Below are 20,253 nucleotides of genomic sequence, written 5' to 3'. Positions count from 1 at the left end.
GGTGTATAATTTTGGTGTTAAACTGACCAATAAATTGATTACTGTTCTAAATAATGTTTCATTATACTGCAGAGTATCTGCACTCTTGAGCTAGTATTGTGTGTTTTATTAACGTTATTTTTGGAAAACACAAACTTTGTTCGAGTTACTTTTTCTTTGGGGAAAAGAAAAAGGAAAATTAGAAATCATCAACAAAGGAAATTAATTAACAAAAACTTGAAAATGACGTGGCAAAGTGATATGAGATCATTTGATTTTCGAAAAAAAAAAATATAAAGACAAGGAGACAAGTATGATAAAGGAATAAATAAGCCAAAAGGCAAATAATATATAAAAACCAAGTATTATTTGTATGAATGTAGTTCACGTAATTATAAAATAGTTTCTCGGTCATACACGTGTGTGCGTAGATGAGGGCTACAAAACTTTAGTGGCAACATAACATAATACTTACATGTAAAACACGGGTTCTTAGTTCATACGTGTCTAGCTTAGTTAACTATTACTTTTTTTTTTTTTTTTAACTTTTGGTAAGAAAAGCTTAAGAGAAGATATATTGTCTTATTCTAATGTATTTGTTACACATGTTTTTTCTTTTTATTTTTTGACAAATTGTTTTTCTTTTATAGTTTATATTAATACCGAAAAATTATCCATTAATAAATGTTCATTACTAACAATTTGTGGATACTATTTGATTTTACCATGACCATCAAACAACTTTATAGATCATTTTTGGTAAAATGGAATAAAATGAAAATAAATTGAAATGAAAGTTTTAAATTAAAATAAAAAATATAAATATAAGTTTCATCTTTATTTTTCTTGTTTTCTTATCACTTTAACTGCTCGTCCGTTTGTTTGTAGAGAAAAAAAGTTTATTCATTTACCATGAAAGATAACAAAAAAAAAAAAAAACAAAATAAGATAAGATCAATATTTTTATACTCAACCTTAATTTAAAATATTTATTTTCAGTGGCCTTTTTGGGTCACAACAACCGCATAGTCCAGTCCCTTACGAGGGCAATTCTTTTTTATGTTCGAATATTTTACAATTAGATAGAATTTAATTTAATTTTAAAAATAAACTGTGGAACATAATTAAAATATTTGTTTAAATTGTTATTTTTATTTGTTTCCTAAATTAATTTAAACCATAAATTTAGACTAGAGCAAATATTTTTTATTAAAATAATTTTCTAACGTCAAAGGAATTAATGATTTCATTTATGCGATCAAAGCGAGTTTTCTAGAGCTAAGCCCCACTAACTTTTTGACAAATATTAAGTGTTGAAAATGACAAGAAAATTGGGATTTAAATTCATTGGTCCTGTGACTTGATATTTTGATAGCCTATAACAAGTTTTTGCTATTTACGTTTCTACCACAATAGTACATTACTATTATTTGTTATTTTGGTATAAATGATAGTATTGCAATTTGCACCTCATTCTTGACAGCCAGCCACCTTGAGCTCTTCTTCGCATCTCCAAAATAAAAAATCAAAAGTGTATTACCTAAGAAATGTTTTTTATTTTATTTTAATACCTGACATTTTAAATTTTTACTTTGACATATGTTTCTGTCCAATAATGACGTGCAACAACACTTTATTAGTTTATCATTTCATCATTTAACATACAAAAACTAATAATGAATACCATAAGTAAAATTTTAGAAATATAAAATAGTAAAATAAAATAAAAAATTTAAGTAATAAATTAAAAAAAGGATATATAAAATGTATAAACAACTTTAAGCCTCACACAAAGAAAACAACATAAATTTTACAGTGAGCTATTTATTTCTTCAACAAACAGTACTTAAATATAGTCTCTAATCAATTTACCACAAGAAAGTGCGGAAGGAGCAAAGAACCTGAACCTGAACCACCATAATCCAATACACTTCCACCGAAAATCGTCCTCTTCTCCCTTGAGTTGAAGGAGTTGGAGAGCGAGAGATGCTGCGTGATTTCAATTCAATGGAAGAGATAGATTAATGAGATATGGAGAAGACAGAAAAGTGAGAAAGGGTAGAAAGGCAAAAATACTGAATACTGAAAAGCTACAGCACTCTCACAATTGTCTGTGTAATTAAATAATTAAAATTAGTAAACAAAATTAAAAAGTTCATGAAAGTATATATATAAACCATTTAAGTATAAAATTTTAAAAAGTTTTGTATTTTAAATGATAACACTAATATGTTTTAAGAATCAAAGTGATAATAAATAGTCAAATTTCAAAAATTAATTAAATAACTAAAAAAATTTAAGGATTTCTTTTAAATTTTCTTAATTTTAAAAATTAATGTAACATCACTCTGTACTTTTAAAACTTCAATAGTTTTTTACCTTAATTAAAAAAAAGGAGAGAATTGCAATTTTCAAGAATTAGCAAAATTCCTTAAAATGCAAAAAAAATATTTAAGAAAAATATTAATCAATGTTCTTATGGTGTTGATTAAGAAAGCAAAAGAAAAATATATTTTTTATTATAATGCAGAAAAATACACACATTTACTATCAACCATCTTAAAAGTGCTCACATATAATTTTCAATAAACCTTTCTATTTTTTAATTTTTTTTAACCAGCGTGGACGCTAGTTAACAAGAATCAAATCTTAAATGTCAAAGAGATGAAAGGAGTATATATATAATTGTATGTTTTTTTTTTTGGTTAAAGTATGGTTGTATATGCTTGAATTTCATTGAACCGTTGATGGTCCAAAATTTATTGGGTTGGGATCTATTGTTATCAGCCCAACGGGTGGGATCCCTCACAAGTCCTCAATTATGAGGGAGTATCCATTTGATAAGTCCCGAACCCGTTACAAGGTCTCTTATCAGCGTCGCCATGCTCTGATCCTTCTTTGCCTCGTCAATGTATTCACCAATATTGCATGAAATCAAATGGATGCAAAGTATTGATGATGATGGACGTGAAGTCAAAAAACAAAAAACAACGTGCTCACTGCTTATATTGTAAAATAGTTGAAAGATTGAAAACTTGACATTAACAAAATATTTTATCCGATCCTCTTATTCTTTGCTCCCTCAATACTCTATCCCTTTCTTATCGTTAGCATTGCGGTGGAGTTCTATGGCCAAGAAAGGAATCAGAAGTTCAGGACTCGGAACTCTTGTTGTACTTCTTCCTTTTTGTTCTTTCTTAAATTTAACACCCACATGCTTAACCATTATTTATTACTCTTATGTATACACTACACCTGACGACATTAACAGCACATTTTCCTAATACAATTTCTATTTCTTTATTATTATTAAAATATATTATTTAAAATTTATTGAAAATTATTAAATATCAACTAACATCTCTCTAAAAAAAAAGAGAGGCATACTAACTTGTCTCTTCTAATACTGAAAAACAAAACAGTCCACTGTCTAAATATTGAGTCAATTTAACTTGGAGTACCTATTTTACTTTCATAATTAGGTGAGGAGAAGTATTGAAAATACACATACTTTTTTAAATATTATTTTTTTATTAATTAAAATTTATTTTAAACCACAAAAACAAAAAAGATAATTATTAAATGTGATGTGACATCTATAAAAATTTGTCATTTTTAATAATTTTTAACAGATGAAGGGGAGTGTGTAAAATAGTTTGTCACATAATTTTCTTAGCATTTCTCTTAACTACAACTCAGACAAAATAATTAATGCAATCAAATTATACTTTGAAGATTGAAGTCATATTAAACCAACGCCTAGTTATTTTGTCATTCTTATTTGCATATCACTAGTCTAAATAAATAAAAATGAGAATAATTATTACTCAAACACATGCTGGAAAGAAAATACCACTCATCCATAAAACTATTTTTAATGTCATGAAAAAATGTCATTAAGTGTCATGTAATGTAGTTTTTAAAGTTATTTGATAAAAAAGAATAAATGCAAAAAAGGCTTAAATAATCCTAATAATTTGTTTTATATAATATAAATATAAGATTTAAATTATTTTGTTATTAGTTTAAAATTTTACATTTCATAATTTTCTTTCCACATTTTATATTTTCATATTGAATTTCATATTAGAAGTGAAAGAAATAAACTGAGTAATTGTTAACGGTTTTTAAACCACCAAACATTGTAAAAGCAAATTTAATTAAACCAATTTTAAAAATTAAAACATTTAAAAATTGAAAAATTAAATCGAATTTCAAAAATTAATTAGAAGGAAAAATAGTAATTTAACCTTTCTTTTTCTGGCCACCTTCTTCTTCCTAGTTTCCAAACCTTTGCCTTTCCCATTTTACCCTCGCTCTGCATCTCCACCCCCAAATTTCTTTTTGGTCGCGACCTCGTCGAAACTCCGAAAGCAGAAACAACACACACATCCTCTCTGATCAGTGCACCTGGTTTCTGTTCTTGAGCCATGGCTCCTACTACCTCCCAGCGAGCCACGCTAGCCAGGCTCTGCAGCTCCAAGGACTGGTCCAAGGCCATTCGAGTCCTCGATTCGCTCGTTTCTCAGTCTGGTGCAATCCAAGACATCTGGTTCGGACCTCCATTCCTCTCCGATTCTGTTTCTTTTTCATCACGAATCACGATTAAGTTTAATTCTCTTCCGTGAATGCTAATGTGATGTTCAATGCTTGCTTTCAGTAACAGGGCCTTCTGTTACAGCCGATTGGAGCTGCACAAGCACGTAATTAAGGATTGCAACAAAGCGCTTCAGCTTGACCCCTCGCGACTTCAAGCCTACATTCTCAAAGGTCTCTTGCTTGTTAAATTCATCCAATTCTTGATGAATCTTTTTAACTTTTTGTACCCTGGGAAGTGCGATTTAAGTTCTTTTAAGAATAACAGAGGTGGTTACTGGTTGATGAATAAAAAGTTAAGAACCGTGTTGGAACTTGGAATTTATATTTTGATGGATTTATCATTTATTCGTTCTGTTTATGGATTATTATCATCACGCGACAGTTTTGTTTAAATTTTACCATAGAAAGAGTCATAGAGGCAAATGCCTTGTCTTTTGAACTTAGCACTGGTTGATTCTGTCATCTAGGTCACGCCCTTTCTGCATTGGGAAGGAAAACAGATGCTCTGTTAGTATGGGAGCAAGGTTATGAACACGCCCAGCATCAGTCTGCAGATTTGAAGCTGTTGCTAGAACTGGAAGAGCTTTTGACGACAACAAAACAAGGCAACAGTGCATTGTATGAAACAAATGGGTCGCCCGTTTCACAATCCGAATCAGATTCTCCGAGTAATGGGAACTTGACTGAAATTTGTGAGAATCAAGATAGGTTGAGTGTTCAAGATGAATTATGTGACAACGCAAGTGATAAATCATTGATCTTGCTGAAGTCTGCTGATAATTTTGACTTGCGAAATGAATTAAATATTGAAGATAGGGAGTCTAATAAATCTGACAGCCAAGTGAATGGAAGCCCTGACGTTATTGATAAACTGAGTTATAATTCTGAATCATGTAATGACTCAAGTGACACTTCAGAATCATGTGATAAAGATAAAGTATTTACCAATAGTGGGGAGTCTAGTAGTGACTCACTTGATGTTGCTGAAATTCTTAGAAAGCTAAGTAGTAAGTTTAATTTTCCCCATGAAAAAATTGGTGAAGCAAGGAAAAATAAGTTTTGTGTTGCTCGGATTTCAAAGACTAAGTCTATAAGTGTAGATTTTCGGCTCTCACGGGGAATAGGAGAGGTTTGTTTGCACAACTGCTGCATTGGTTTATTTATTTGTTTGATAGCATATTTGATATTATGATTGTTTTGCAGGTTAATGAAGGGAAATATGCTCACGCCATATCCATTTTTGATCAGGTGCAATGTTCTCCTCCCTAGTGATATTTGTGGTGTTTCCTTTTATTTACTTGTTAGTGATACTTGTGTCGTTTCCTTTTATGATATCTACTTGTTATCTTATCCCCCTCTTTTTCTATCATCAAATGACAAACTGTGGTCTTGTCTCCGTCATTTACTCAGATACTAAAAGAGGACCCTGCATATCCCGAAGCACTGATAGGAAGAGGGACTGCTTATGCATTCAAGAGAGAACTTGATGCTGCTATAGCTGATTTTTCAAAGGTATTTGAATTTGAACAAACACTATCTGAAAGTACATAGAGATATGGATATCTCCTCTATTTATAAGTAGTCCACATTGTATTTCTTAGGCTATAGAATTTAATCCATCAGCTGGTGAGGCATGGAAGAGGAGAGGTCAGGCACGGGCAGCCTTGGGGGAGTTTGTTGAGGTGAGGGTGGCTTACTCTATCTTAGTATCTGTCTAACATTTTGAAGTTTACCTGAATCTCATTGCTGTTTGAAATTTTATGTTTGTTGTTTGAAACATTGGCTATTTTAGTTAATCAATGCTTCATCTTAGGTATGGTCCATTGACATACACACACACACTGAATGAAATGGACCTATTCTGTTACAGAAAATGAAAAAAGGTCTGGAAATTTGGTTTTTACTTATGTTTGAATTGACTTATTTTAACTAAGGCGTGAAACTTGATATGGTTTGGCTTTGGGCATTAACACTTGGGTTAATTATTTTATTGTTAAACAGAACTAATGCGGCAGTCAAGAGTTACGTAGTTTCATGTTATTGCACTGTTATCTTATTATATGTTCATTGAAAAAAAGTGATTGAAATATGAAATTTTCAGTGACTCATGATGCCTCACTTGAGTCACTTTTGATTGCATATGATTTTCTTGCACAAATAACAATTCATAACGTGACATTGACAACTGTTTCCTGATATCTCAGGCTATTGAAGATTTGACTATGGCATTAGAGTTTGAATCTAACTCAGCAGATATTTTACACGAAAGAGGTATCTTGTCTGACAGTCTTTTTCATTTTTTTATTTGGCTTACTGATTGGTGCTGGCATAATTAATTATGCCTCCTTTTATTATGATGGGTTAATGCATGTATCTTGTGGTAGCTCCTAGAAGTCTAGACAGAGGGACTTGACTTGATTAGTTTGATCACTTTTATGTGAAATGAGTTTATAGTATATATTAATAATACTATCCTGTATTTTGTTTACATCGTCACTGTTAATTTCAAGTTGAAGTTTGATTTAAAATTATTGTGGTGATAATGTTGATCTAATTATTTTCTTTTTGTAGAGAGTAGCTACTTATATATGTCTAATTTATGATTTTGTAAAATTCAATGCAGGAATTGTGAATTTCAAATTTAAAGAGTTTGATGCTGCAGTTGAAGACCTTTCAGCATGTGTGCAGCTAGACAGGGATAATAAGTCTGCCTATACATATTTGGTGGGTCCTAAGTCTTAACATTTGAATCCTCATTGACTATGGACCTTTATGTTGGTTTTCTTGTCTTTCACATGGGAATATATCTTCATCATTTAGCTGATCAAACGGTGTCTTTTACAGGGTTTAGCATTATCTTCAATTGGTGAATATAAGAAAGCTGAGGAAGCACATCTGAAATCACTTCAAATTGATAGAAATTTTCTTGAAGCATGGGCACACCTGACTCAGGTATCTATCAAGTATCAACCTTATTGTACTGATAGTTGTTGGCTCAGTTAATTGTTATCTGGAAGCTTGATTCTGAAAATCCTGAATCTTCTGTAAGGATATTATTTTCTGGTTTAAATGTGATAAGTTGTATACTTGCATGCTCTCTGGTCTCTAATCATATCTTTCCTCACTACTTTCATCCATGCCATTTCTCTCTGCATGTATTATAATTTACTCATTTAACTTGGATTAAAGTTCACATTTCATGTCAGCTTAGTTACTTAATTCACATTTACATTTTTCCTTTAGTAACTTGTAGGCTTAATTCTACGAAGTAGGTTACATCATTCATGATTATTATTTCAAGTTATAGGCTTATAGCTGTTCTGTTGGATGATTTTGTTGCTAGCTTTGTTCTCAATGTGTGATGTTGGTAATTAATTAGGATTTATCACTCTTTGGTTTATAGTTAATTAGCTGTTAAGTATGAAACACATTTTTTGGCCTTTTATTTTCAGTTATATGCTTAAAGCTTCTATTTTACATAATTTTGGTTTAGTTTTATTCTGAACATGAGGGTTTTGGCAGTTCTATCAAGATTTATCAAAGCCAACAAAAGCTCAGGAATGTCTAAATCAGATGCTGCAAATTGATGGGAGGTAATTGTTGTTAATGAAAGGGTACCACGCCCATTACAATTGTTAGCTGGCAACCGGTTTATCATGTTTGATGTACTTTGTGCCCTTTGCTGTGTATCTGAGGGCTGAGGCTGATTACTTGAGTTTTGATGTTAGGTTTGCCAGAGCTTATCATTTGCGCGGCCTTTTGTTCCATGCAATGGGAGAGCATAGGTATTTTTTAACAACCATAACTGCCGATTAGTTGGAGAGTAAATATTTATTTGACGCAACTGTAGCTTGCAAACTTTCAATAGTCTTGATGATTGGGCCCACGAATGCAAGTAATGAAAACATTGAGATATAGTGGCACATTTACAACTTACAAGCAGTTATAGAACAAAATTTGGTGGTAGAGCATGGAAATAGGATGAAACCTTTCAAGGAGTGAAATTTTTTTAGAATACTGCTTCAGGAACTTAGGAGTGTTCATGGAGGAATAACTAGGATTACTTGCTCTTTTCCATGTCAACTATGTTGATTGAAATGGGATCTTTTTAGGGGGATGATTTCTGTATTTGTAAATTTTGGTTGGCAGTAGAAGGTGCACTTCAATGAAGATTTGTGTTTGTGCCTGAAGTCTCAAAGCATGTAGTTATATAGTATTTATTATTTGTTTGAATCCAAATGTTAATGGTGAATTCAGTGGTTTGCAACTTGCATTTGCAATGCAAGATTTTAGAAATATAAATTGTGTGTGATACAATGTGGGTAGTGCCATATGATGATTTGTTGGTAGCTTTGAATTTATAATAGCAACCACATTCAAGTAAATTGCTTTCAAATATTTCATAACAATGGTCAGTGTTAAAATGTTTTGGTCTAGAATTTTACATTCTACTACTTGATCTTGTTTATGACTTAGATTGGGTTTGACTGTGACAGGAAGGCTATCAGTGATTTGACAATGAGCTTGAACGTTGATGGTGCCAATGTCGAGTGTTTATATTTGCGAGGTTCATGCTACCATGCTGTTGGACGATACAAAGAGGCGGTATGATTTTAACTTTTTTTCTTTTTGGAGAAATGCTGGTTAACCTTTGCCACTCTACAGATTTATTTAATGATCTCAGGTCAAGGATTATGATGCTGCATTGGATTTGGAATTGGATTCAATGGATAAGTTTGTGCTTCAGTGCCTTGCCTTTTACCAGGTTCGTTGTATTGTAAAATAGTATATTTTTACATCTGTTTTTTCCCCTTAATACTATTTTATTTATCAAAAAGAAAACACAAAGTTGGGAGCGTGGAGTAGTAAATTTTCAAAGGATGCATTAGGTTAGAGTGAGGGATTCTAACCTTCCAACATACAAAGCAAAAGCTTACTAATGTCAACTTGCAAAATTCTTTTGACATTTTTTTATATGGAGCTTTCTCTTCTGCTCTACTTCATGTTGCTTAGATTTCATGTGAGTCTTCATTCAGAAACACTTGTGAGACTTGCATTCCCTTGATTAAGAATTTGTACATTCATTTTGCACATTAAATTCAACGATGAACTTATGTATTGGTTAACCACTAATGAATGTTAACATTGTCCTTTTAATTGTTATGCATTTGGGCCTAGCTGTATAATGTGCATCAAACTCTTTTTTCCCCCTTTTGCAGAAAGAGATTGCTCTTTACACAGCCTCAAAATTTAACAGTGAATTTTTCTGGTTTGACATTGATGGGGATATTGATCCACTTTTTAAGGTAAAGTTATGCCAGTTATTCCACATTCCTTTGACACTTTTCATCTCTTAATTTAACCCAACTAAATTTGTTATGGGATAGGATTACTGATGTGAACTGAACAATTAGGTATCTTGGTATTATAGTCACACTTGCTGAATGTCAGAAACTCATAGATTTTGCTTGTTTGCATTTAGCTTAAGTTGCTATTATGCTATATGGGTTTCAGAAGCATATAAACTTTTACTTCTATGTTGGAGTTGTGTTTTGTAATGCCTGGATTCTTATTTCTATGATATTTATGTCTTTGTTATATTCAGGAGTACTGGTGCAAGAGGTTGCATCCCAAGAATGTATGTGAAAAGGTTTACAGGCAACCTCCTTTTCGTGAGTCTTTAAGAAAGGGAAAACTTAGAAAGCAAGAATTAGTTCTTACAAAGCAGAAGACTGCTCTTATACAGGCAGCGGACTCCATTGGCAAGAGAATCCAGTATGATTGTCCTGGTTTCCTACCTAATGGACGCCAGGTAAAGCTATTTCTTTTTAATGTTAAGGTCGCCATATGTGGGTTATTAGTTTTAAACATTTTGTTTTCCTTTTTTTTCCATGGAATCCTGTTTTTCCTGTGGGTGGGACTTTTATCATTGCAGTCTTTTTTGTGAAAAACTAAATTTCTACTTTTTTCCCGTGTTAATATACTTTAGGAAAGGCTTTTGGCTTTTAGTAGATAACTTGTCTTTGATTTGGTAATTGCTGCCGAGTGGTGCATTTGACAAACCCAACATTCATTGAGTATATCATGGTGTGAAATTGTCCCTTATTATAGATAATACTCTTTTATCTTATCCTTATAATTTTGGAGTAATCTTTTATTTGGGATTTGAATTATGATCAGATATGAATATAAATTCATACAGGCTGAGAAGAATTTTTAGGCAGTTCCAAGTATTCTGAAGAGTTCAAATGAAATCAAATTATAGAAGAAAATAAGTGAAATGCGTTTTGTATGTATTATTTTTCATTTACATAATTTTTGCAGCTTCTTGAGTCCTTTTCTTTGGTGTAGATTTATGTATTATTGTACCCAAATAAAGACATGCTTAGGAAATTTTGAGGATGGAACAAAAGTAATAATATATCATGGTTGAATAACATTAAAATTAAGATCAAGACTGCATGTTAGAGAGTAAAGTGCAGAGTAATAAATATTACTGTTTAATGAAAAATTAATGGTTCAGATTTTCATAAAATACAAGCATCTGGATAACAAATCAAATGGCAACCATTCTTTTGTTTTTTTTCCAGTGCTTACCACTTGCATTTTACATCTAAAGTGCACCTCATCCTTCATAGAAATTAATGTGGTGAAAGGATGCTACTTTCTGGTTGAAAGACAAGAACTGACTTCAAAACAGGTTTTTTACACCCAATAAATTGCTAACAAAGCAAAAGAAAATTTCATACTTTTTCCTAGAGTAAGAAGCATGTGATTGTCATATAAATATATCTTATGTTTGCTGTCAGTGTCAAATAGTCCCAGAACCATGGATTATCTTATATCTTGGTTGAAGATTTTGCTAGAGTTCTATCGCTGAAAGATTAGCTATATTAGTATTAGTAGACAATAATTTTATAAAATAAAAAATAAGTAGGCTTCACATTAGTGAGTACTGGTTTTGTGGCTTTTCTCTGTACAAATATTCTTCATTTGCCCCTTCTTTTTAGTTTTATTTTTTTTTAATATTTATAATGTCATTTTCTGAACAAAGGTTGTGCTACCTTATCTGTAGCCATTTGCTACTGGGTTATGTATTATCTAATATCATGGGTTTAAAATTTAATAATGTGTTTGATCTCTTTATTAAGCTTGCCTTTTCAAGTTATAAAGTAATACATATGTTTGGCACTGCAAAGAAATTACATTCTTATTAAATTTCCATCTGAGACTGTTATCATATTTATTATCTTGTTCTCAGTACTTGACTCTTAGTATCTGTAACTTGATAGATTTTCCCTTTATTAATTTTCAAATTTTCATGTTTGAACTTTAAAGCAACTTTTGCAGCCAATCAATGGTTGTAATTATACTTGTATTGTTGATATTTCTTTCTTTTTAACATGTGTATATCTCTAATTCCGTTAATATTATTTATCAGCATCGTATGGCAGGATTTGCTGCTATTGAAATTGCACAAAAGGTCTCCAAGGCTTGGCGTTCCTTTCAAGCAGAATGGAAACATTCTAATAAAAATAACTCAAACTCAAAGAATGGCAAAAGGGCAAGGAGAAGGGAAAGAATTAATATGCTCAGTCAGAATAGGGGAGGTGCAGGTTGTAGCACAAGTAGTGCCTCTGAAATATCTCCTTCATATGGCATTGCAGTTGATAGATCATCCAGCCGTTCCATGTCATGGCAAGATGTTTATTCAATAGCTGTTAGATGGAGACAAATTTCTGAGCCTTGTGATCCTGTTGTGTGGGTGAACAAGTTAAGGTATTTCATCTTTGGGCCAAGTATTCTTGCAGACCATATTGTGTTCCCACGTTTTAGATTTTTATTGGTTTCTTTGCACTGCAGTGAAGAGTTTAATTCTGGATTTGGTTCTCACACTCCTATGATTCTGGGACAAGCCAAAGTTGTCCGTTACTTTCCTAACTATGAAAGGTAAAGACCCTGTTTAAGTTCTATATTGGTAGACTGGCTCTGGAATGCTCATTCTTTTTAAACATCACAGGACATTAGATATTGCAAAGACTGTCATAAAAGAGAAATCATATGTCTACAGCAAGACAGATCAGATCATTCGTCTTTCCAAAGATGGGAAATTAGAAGAGGTGATTTGTATATTGTTGAATTAGACCCAGTGCTTGTTTTATTGTTGCTTTATTTACTATGCAATAGGCCTCCACCATGACTTGTAACCCAACTGGTGTAGCTTTGGAAAACTTTTACTTTTCTTTGCTCACATTAGTAATGATTTTTACATCTTAAGTTGTTAGTTGAAGACATAAATGATTTTTACATCTCAAAAAACTATGAACCATGTAATCTGAAATTTTTAGTTGGTTTCATTTTCTTAATTAACTGATAGAATATGACTTCCCTTCTATATTGTTTAAAGCTTAAGGATTTCTAAGTATTAGTTAATTTTTGATGAATAAATGCTTCCTGACTCTCTTGCTGGGGATTGTTACTGATTCTTAATAATGGTCTAAGGTTGATGTTACATGTTCTGATGTTACTCTTTTTTTCTTTTTTAACATAGTTTGAATAATGATATTTCAGTAGTTCATGCTTTTATGAAAATGGAGACTTCAATATTTGATGTGCAGGTCATTCATGCCAATTCTGTCTCTGATCTTTATAATGTTGTTGGTGAGGATTTCTGGTCATCTACTTGGTGCAACAGTACTGCATTTGAAGGGTATGTGTATGTAGTGCAAATGGTGCTTGGGGAACATATAATGTTTACAAATACTTATTTCTGGATGTTAATGCTTCAGGAAACAACTTGAGGGGACAAGGATAACACTTGTAAAAATGTAAGCTTGATAGAGTGAAAATTTTGTTCCCCATTTCCCTTTCTTTTGTTGCTTAACTGTTCATACCTGTATATTTTATTGTGGAAATTGATGAATATTTTTTTCCAGGGGGGAGAATGGTTTTGACTTTGCAATTAGAACACCTTGTACACCTGCTAGATGGGAGGATTATGATGCAGAAATGGCAATGGCATGGGAAGTACGATATTGTTTTACCGAATAACTTTGATTATATTTTTTTCACCAATATATGACCCCATGGGGCCACTTTATGTGTGGCTTGCTTCTGAAAGGAATGTGTGTTTTAGTCTTTACTGATGATCCTATGTCCCTTTTATCATTAAACAATGGTTGATTGCTTTCATTTGAATTGTTTAGAAATTTGCTGACAGTATTTTTCATTTTTTAAAGTTTCATATGAATTCATATGTATTTACTTTTAAAGTTACGTGATGAATTGTGACAATTTACCTTGTATCCATCTTGATATTGTTAATCTGTCAGGCTCTCTGCAATGCTTACTGTGGTGAAAATTATGGGTCTACTGATTTCGACGTGCTTGAAAATGTGAGAGATGCAATTTTAAGGATGACATATTACTGGTATGGCATTATCAAAATACATAAATTTCTAGCCTCTGGGAGCATTTGAAGTTGTCATTCTGTAAATCTATCTCACTGTTTTTTAGGTATAACTTCATGCCACTGTCCAGAGGATCTGCTGTAGTCGGATTTGTAGTCATGCTGGGTTTGTTACTTGCTGCCAATATGGAGTTCACAGGAAGCATCCCACAAGGTTTTCAGGTTGATTGGGAAGCCGTTTTGAACTTGGATCCTAATTCCTTTGTGGATTCTGTCAAAAGTTGGCTATACCCATCTCTGAAGGTAACAACCTCATGGAAAGACTATCATGATGTTGCATCAACTTTTGCAACAACAGGGTCGGTTGTTGCTGCCTTGAGCTCTTCTGATGATTGAACTCCTTGGAATAATGACAGGTTAGTCAATGACCAAGTTATTTTCAATTTCTGTTTTTCTTAATTTCTGGTCTTGTACTGTAGCTTTTGCAATTAATTACCCAATACAACAGAACGGTTCAATTCAATGTCTCTGCTAAAGCAAACACAAGGTTCTATCTGCTTTTGTACGCTTCTGTATGCTCACCTAGTAACTATATTGCTGCTGGTCTTTCATAAATCATAACCTGCGGAAAATGCAGCAGAACCGTAAAAGCTTTGACATTTACTTATTGATCTTCCTATTGATGCTTAATCTGTATGCAGTCTTTATAAATTGTAATAATATATGATAGCCATTGTACAGTCTTGTAACTTAAGGCGTTGGATGATGAAATTATCATTTATCTTTTCCACTATTCCAATAACCACCACTACTTTGTCTCTGCCCCGCCCCGTAAAAGAAAACAGATGAGAGACGTAATACCGTTTGTTTGTATTTTCGTTATTAAATTGTTCAAGTGAGAATGATGGGGTACCCATTACGTTATTCTTAGCATTTTTAAACACTCCCAATCAAAACTTCATTTCCTGATTTATCGTTTATGGTACGTCATGGTTCGGTGTGCATTCACTATGCAAATGTTTCAACCTGAATATCATTATTTTATGTAGGATTAGGTGCATCAATCCAATTTTAATGACCAAATAATCTCTAGATTTCGCGAGAGATCCTGCTGTAAATTTTTTTTATAGGAAAATGTCTTACTCCAGAAGATCCTGCACTGATTTTGGAAGTGGAAAAGGCGCAAGTAGATAATTAGCGGTAAAAGTCATAAGCTCGATTTTAACCGAGCCAAGCAGAAAAATAAAATTCATCGAAAAGTCCTAGGTCAAGTCTCTTTTTTTTTTTTTCCTGAAAAAAATTATAATTTTCTCATTTAGCTATAAGATATGTATTTTTTTAGGTTAAATTAACGAGTAAGTTTTTAAGTTATTTGACAATTTTTAACTAGGTCTTTAAACTAAATATATATAATTGAGTTATCGATCTTATATATTGTATATAATTGAGTTCTTGAAATTAGTTTATTGCGGCTTGAAACTGTAATAAAATGACAATTCGTAGCTGTTTTAAAAATCTTAGGGACTCAATTATAAAAAAATTACAAGATCAAAGGACTAATTCTATTTTTTGTTAGTTTAGGAGCTTAATTAAAAATTCTTAAATATTTGGAGATCTACTAATTATTTTTTTTATTAAATAATTATACTAAACATTCATTTGTTTTGTGACCTACTGATTAATTTAAAAGTTTTTTTTATTAAATAGTTATACTTGTTTTTTTTATTTAGGCGTAATGTTTGTTCACTTTTTAGTCATAAAAATATTATGAACTCATCTAGTTTCTTTAAATATTTAATCCTTTTAAAATGGGGTTAAATAAAAAAAAGCGTGTTATAAAAATAGATTAAATAAAATAAATAGAATACGAATGAAATTAATGGAGAAATTATTAGGTATAAATATCATGAAAACATTTGCTTCTCTTTTTAACTCAGAAAAATGTGACTTTTGGCCATATGAATTAATTTTTTACTGTTGTATTCCATGCACTATAAGCTCCTCTTATATTATGTGTTGAGTACATAATAATGTAGCATAACTTAATTATTGTATCACCTATATTTATTTTCATTTAGAAAATTAAAGACAAGACACAAAAGCCCTAGGCCTAATTAACATGGAGAGTGCTACAAACATCTGACAAAAGCATCAGATTAAGAGAGGAAGGGCACTCATGCAGGATTTCTAACTTTACAAGAGAAAAGGATCTTCTCTTAGCCAAGAATAGATATCCGTATATTGTCCTCTCTAAAGGTATGTTAAATACAAAAACTCTACTCCCTAGCTAGCAACTAATTAAACTACGAATATAGTTAACTCCAGCTACGATCAAGTCCACTGCAAGTTGAGAGTCCGTCTCGCAAATGAGAAGCCTTCACAGATAACAAGTAACTCGATCAGCACGAAGGCTGGTTGTGTAACCGCAAAAGTATTACCTATTATTATATAGCATTATTTTCTTAATTCCCTCATCCAACTTCTATAATTTAAGAGTAATGATACATATATACTCACTTTTTAAACACTTAATTAACTCTTACAATTTTTTTTATTTCTCACATTATGTAACATCATAATATTTATATTTTTTTTTCTCTTTTATCTCTTTTTCACTAAGTGTATAATGATACATTAGATGTTTGTGAATACTTTTCTATAATTTAACTCCTTTCTTTGTCTTTCTCCACTTTTCATAATAAATTATATTTTCTGTCAATATTCCATCTGTTCCATCTTCTCAAAACTATCTATTGTATCCTAAGAAATTTTTGCATTATTAAAAATACATTGTATCAGATGAATAAATCCTCGATGGGAGTTTACAAGTGTCAAATTACATATTTTCTTCTAATTTTTACAACACATATTTATAATATTTACGACTTCTCCTTTTTCTCTTATCTCCTTTTAGAAACTGTTTTCCCCCCCATATTCTCTTGTATGCAGTGTGAAATAGGCTATGAAAAGAAAATAAAGACGGAAAGAAAAGAGAAAGCAACCTAAGAAAAAGTCAGATATATGCATACATCTAAAAGAAATGCAAGAAAAAATAAACGTGCAAAAAAGAAAAATCTCTTCTTTTTTTGGGTACGGATATATGCATATATCTAAGGCTCTAACTGAAATAATTATTTTCCAAAATAAAAAAAATATTGCGTATGTAATAATGTATATATGTCCGGCGAACAAGTGTACCGAATACCTACTCGTGGCCGGTACAGTAACTATTCAACAGTACCATGCATGAGCTTTTACGCGGGAAACAAACAACACAAGACAATTTTTCCAGACACCAAACAAAACCCTTCTACAACTCATCACCTTACGATTTTCTCCTCCTCAACTTGAGAGAATCAATTTTATTTTGGACCACAAATTCTTTCACTTCTTCGTGAGCGCCGTTTTTCCAACTTGACTTGGCTGAAGCAAAGAGCCACGTGGCGTTCATCTGTTTGTTAACCATTCGGGCTGCGGAGTGTTGGATCTTGAATCCCTTCCTCTTGAAGCGGTTGCTAACGAACATTATACAATCCATCAAACTCTCCTTGGCGAGCCACTTCATGTCCAAGCCTCTGATCTTCTCCACAAACTCTTGCTATGAAGACACGCAACACTCGCCACATTCGATAGGCACAGTGCTCGAGTTGTATCACTGAGTGCAGCTTCTGGATCTCTAAGAAGTAAGTGACACTGAACTCTATTGCTATGAATCACTATTCTCTCTTTCTTAGACTTTAATGGACACAAACTCAAAGCCTCTGTGTACTTCACCACAGCTTTTTCAATCTCCCTTGACCCAAATTCCCGATTCCCTTCTTTTTTCAAAATACCTGCCAACACTTGTTTTTCTCTTATTTCTTGCTCACTCATTAGGCTTTCTTTTTTCACTCTTTCCACCTTCAAGTCCCATAGCTCTCCTAATGTTCTCTTGGTTCTTTCACTCTTCAACTCACCAAACTTGACTTTGTGGTAATCCTGTAAGAGAGTCTGCATGATTGCTTGTCCTACTTTTGGTTTCCTTCCCAAACTTCTAATCTCAACCAAATCAGCAAGAACTGGAGCAGCTTTATCTATTACTTTATACCTTCTAACTGGATCTCTTAGAAGTTGCAAGAGACTATCAATTGCCATGTGTTGCGTATCATCTGAGGATCTTGACACATTACAAAGATTCACAACCACTTCTTCTAAATCTGCAACATTTTCTCTGCTATTTGGGTGTCACACAGAGTTCTGAGAAGTCCTATTCCAGCAGGTGATGTTGGGTTTGCCAAACCACCCCACATTCCACACAAGTCCTTCAAGAATTTTTTTTTGCAGATTAGTCCCAGAGATCTTTCCCTACAAGCAAAGCAATCAAGGAGATAGAGAGACCAACACTGAAGCTGGCTGGCCCATTCTTCTGCCTTTATGTTGGCCAATTCCAAGTCTCCATGCCCTCTTGTAAGCAAGTTTCTGTGGTACTCCAATCTCTCCGATTCCTTCAACCCAACGAACTTTTCATACACCTCTTTTAGGCACGTGGAAGCTATGTCAATGGCTGCTTCTACCACTTCAGCTTCGTGTTCAGCAACGGCTTCAAAAGTTGCTTCATGGCTGGCCAAATGACCCAGTGCGCGAAGTGCAACTCTTTGCTCAAGCCAACTAATCTTGCCCGGAGAAGCTCAATCAGCGGCTGAACCACGTTGGACTTAACAGACTTGTCAGCAAACTTGGGTTTGTTCATGGTGTAAGAACCAATGATATGCGCTGCGTAATAAGGGGTATACATGTTCTGACACCTAAGGAGCCAATCTTTGTGATTCACCCCTTTTTGAATCAACTTGACCATGCATCTGAAGATGCCAAGGGAAGGAAACTCTGGATCATTGGGGTTGGTTATGGCGATTTTCCAGAGGCCACTTAACGCGAGGATGTGTTCTTGGTCGTCAGTGAGAGGCATTTGTTTCAAATAGCGAGCGATTTTGGCTCTTCAGACATGATGATGCAGAGGAAACAAGAGCAGTAGTTGTTAGTGTATGTTGGAATAGAAGGCGTCAAATTATGAGTTTTGGTGTTGGTGGGTGGATTTTGTGGGAGTTGGTACTCCTTGGTGTTAATCTGTGGAAAGAAAATGGAAGTGTTTCAGGGCTTTGGTTATGTGAAAGTGACATGCACAACGAATAGAAGGATTAATAACATATATTGGTTGTGGCGCACCTTGCTGCTCGTGACACGATAATAAGCTGTGTTGCACATGTAACACAGTACAGACAGTGAGTGAGTATCATATGCGCACCCTCTCCCTAAAAGCCTTTGTGTTTTAATACATGGGAAGCATCATTGCTTCAATGTTTGAAGATGGATGAGAAGTAGTTGAAGAAATTTAACGGTTTTTTTTAATTATTATTTTCTTCTCAGTATGGCTATTTTAGTTCCAAAACTTTTTCGTTAAAAACTTTTCTAACGGTCGTCCTAGATTAATCGTATATCAGATTCCTGTAATAAAACTAGAACGTTATAACCTTCACGTTCCTTTTTTTTTATCAATCAAGAATACAACAAAATGTTTTTTTTTTTAATGAAAAGAGATGGAAGAACTGTGATTAATAGTATTATTTCGCTTTCAGTAAAAAAAATTCAGTTCACAATCTCAATATATTTTACAACTCTTTTTTTTTATCATATCATTCATCTTATTTTACGTCTTTTAATATCTCTCCTTATTGTAAAAATTGAAGTAAAAATATTACTTAATATAAAAATACATTCGACAAATATCATTTGATTTCTGATAGGGCAAGGGCTTCTAGACAAGACCAAGTGCAAACATTAACTTTTTTAGTCCAGAAAATTGATCAATATGCTAAACGTGTGCTACAGTTGCGTATTTCTCATTTTATTTTCTTATGTAAAAGGGAAGGAAATAATCAGTATGAAGTAAAAATGCTAAAGTAAATGGTATTGGGCTGAGCCAATAAATGGTTAATGAACAGATAAATATAAAACAGATCGATTAGCTAAACCTTGTTCAGTTCTTTACCTGCTGACTTAAAATGGGGGATGGACCACGAATACATTCCCAACATATATATGCAATAGACAAAATTAGCGGTCACTTTGAAATGAGTTGCCAAAAATGAAATGGCTCTAGGAAAAGTGGAAAATTTGGTTTGAAAAGGAAAAAGAGAATAGAGGGAAGATCTCTTGGGAATTAAGCATAAGAGTTAATCAGTCTGGTCCCCTCCATAACAAGCCAATCAACGTCCTTAATGTATTCAAAC

General features: G+C 32.9%; 1 protein-coding gene and 1 pseudogene across 1 annotated transcript; one reads left to right on the top strand and one right to left on the bottom strand.

Annotated features, from left to right (window-relative positions):
* The first annotated feature begins 4,260 nt into the window (after positions 1-4,260).
* LOC114422130 (suppressor of RPS4-RLD 1-like) lies at positions 4,261-14,786 on the top strand. The gene is made up of 23 exons (XM_028388347.1): positions 4,261-4,531; positions 4,640-4,749; positions 5,046-5,707; positions 5,782-5,826; positions 5,989-6,090; positions 6,180-6,260; positions 6,783-6,849; positions 7,202-7,302; positions 7,423-7,530; positions 8,101-8,171; positions 8,307-8,363; positions 9,075-9,183; positions 9,263-9,343; positions 9,798-9,884; positions 10,184-10,390; positions 12,020-12,357; positions 12,442-12,528; positions 12,599-12,698; positions 13,197-13,288; positions 13,368-13,406; positions 13,515-13,605; positions 13,911-14,008; positions 14,095-14,786. The coding sequence occupies exons 1-23, from the start codon at positions 4,410-4,412 to the stop codon at positions 14,381-14,383; spliced, it is 3,144 nt and encodes a 1,047-aa protein (XP_028244148.1). The 5' UTR covers positions 4,261-4,409; the 3' UTR covers positions 14,384-14,786.
* A 2,458-nt stretch (positions 14,787-17,244) lies between these two features.
* Positions 17,245-18,962, bottom strand: LOC114405799 (annotated as a pseudogene).
* Between the last annotated feature and the right edge of the window lie 1,291 nt (positions 18,963-20,253).

Source organism: Glycine soja, chromosome 1 (genome assembly GCF_004193775.1).
Source record: "Glycine soja cultivar W05 chromosome 1, ASM419377v2, whole genome shotgun sequence".
In the NCBI taxonomy this organism is placed as follows: Eukaryota; Viridiplantae; Streptophyta; class Magnoliopsida; order Fabales; family Fabaceae; genus Glycine; species Glycine soja.
Note: the sequence above shows the minus strand (reverse complement) of the source record. Positions and strands in the feature narration are given on the sequence as shown.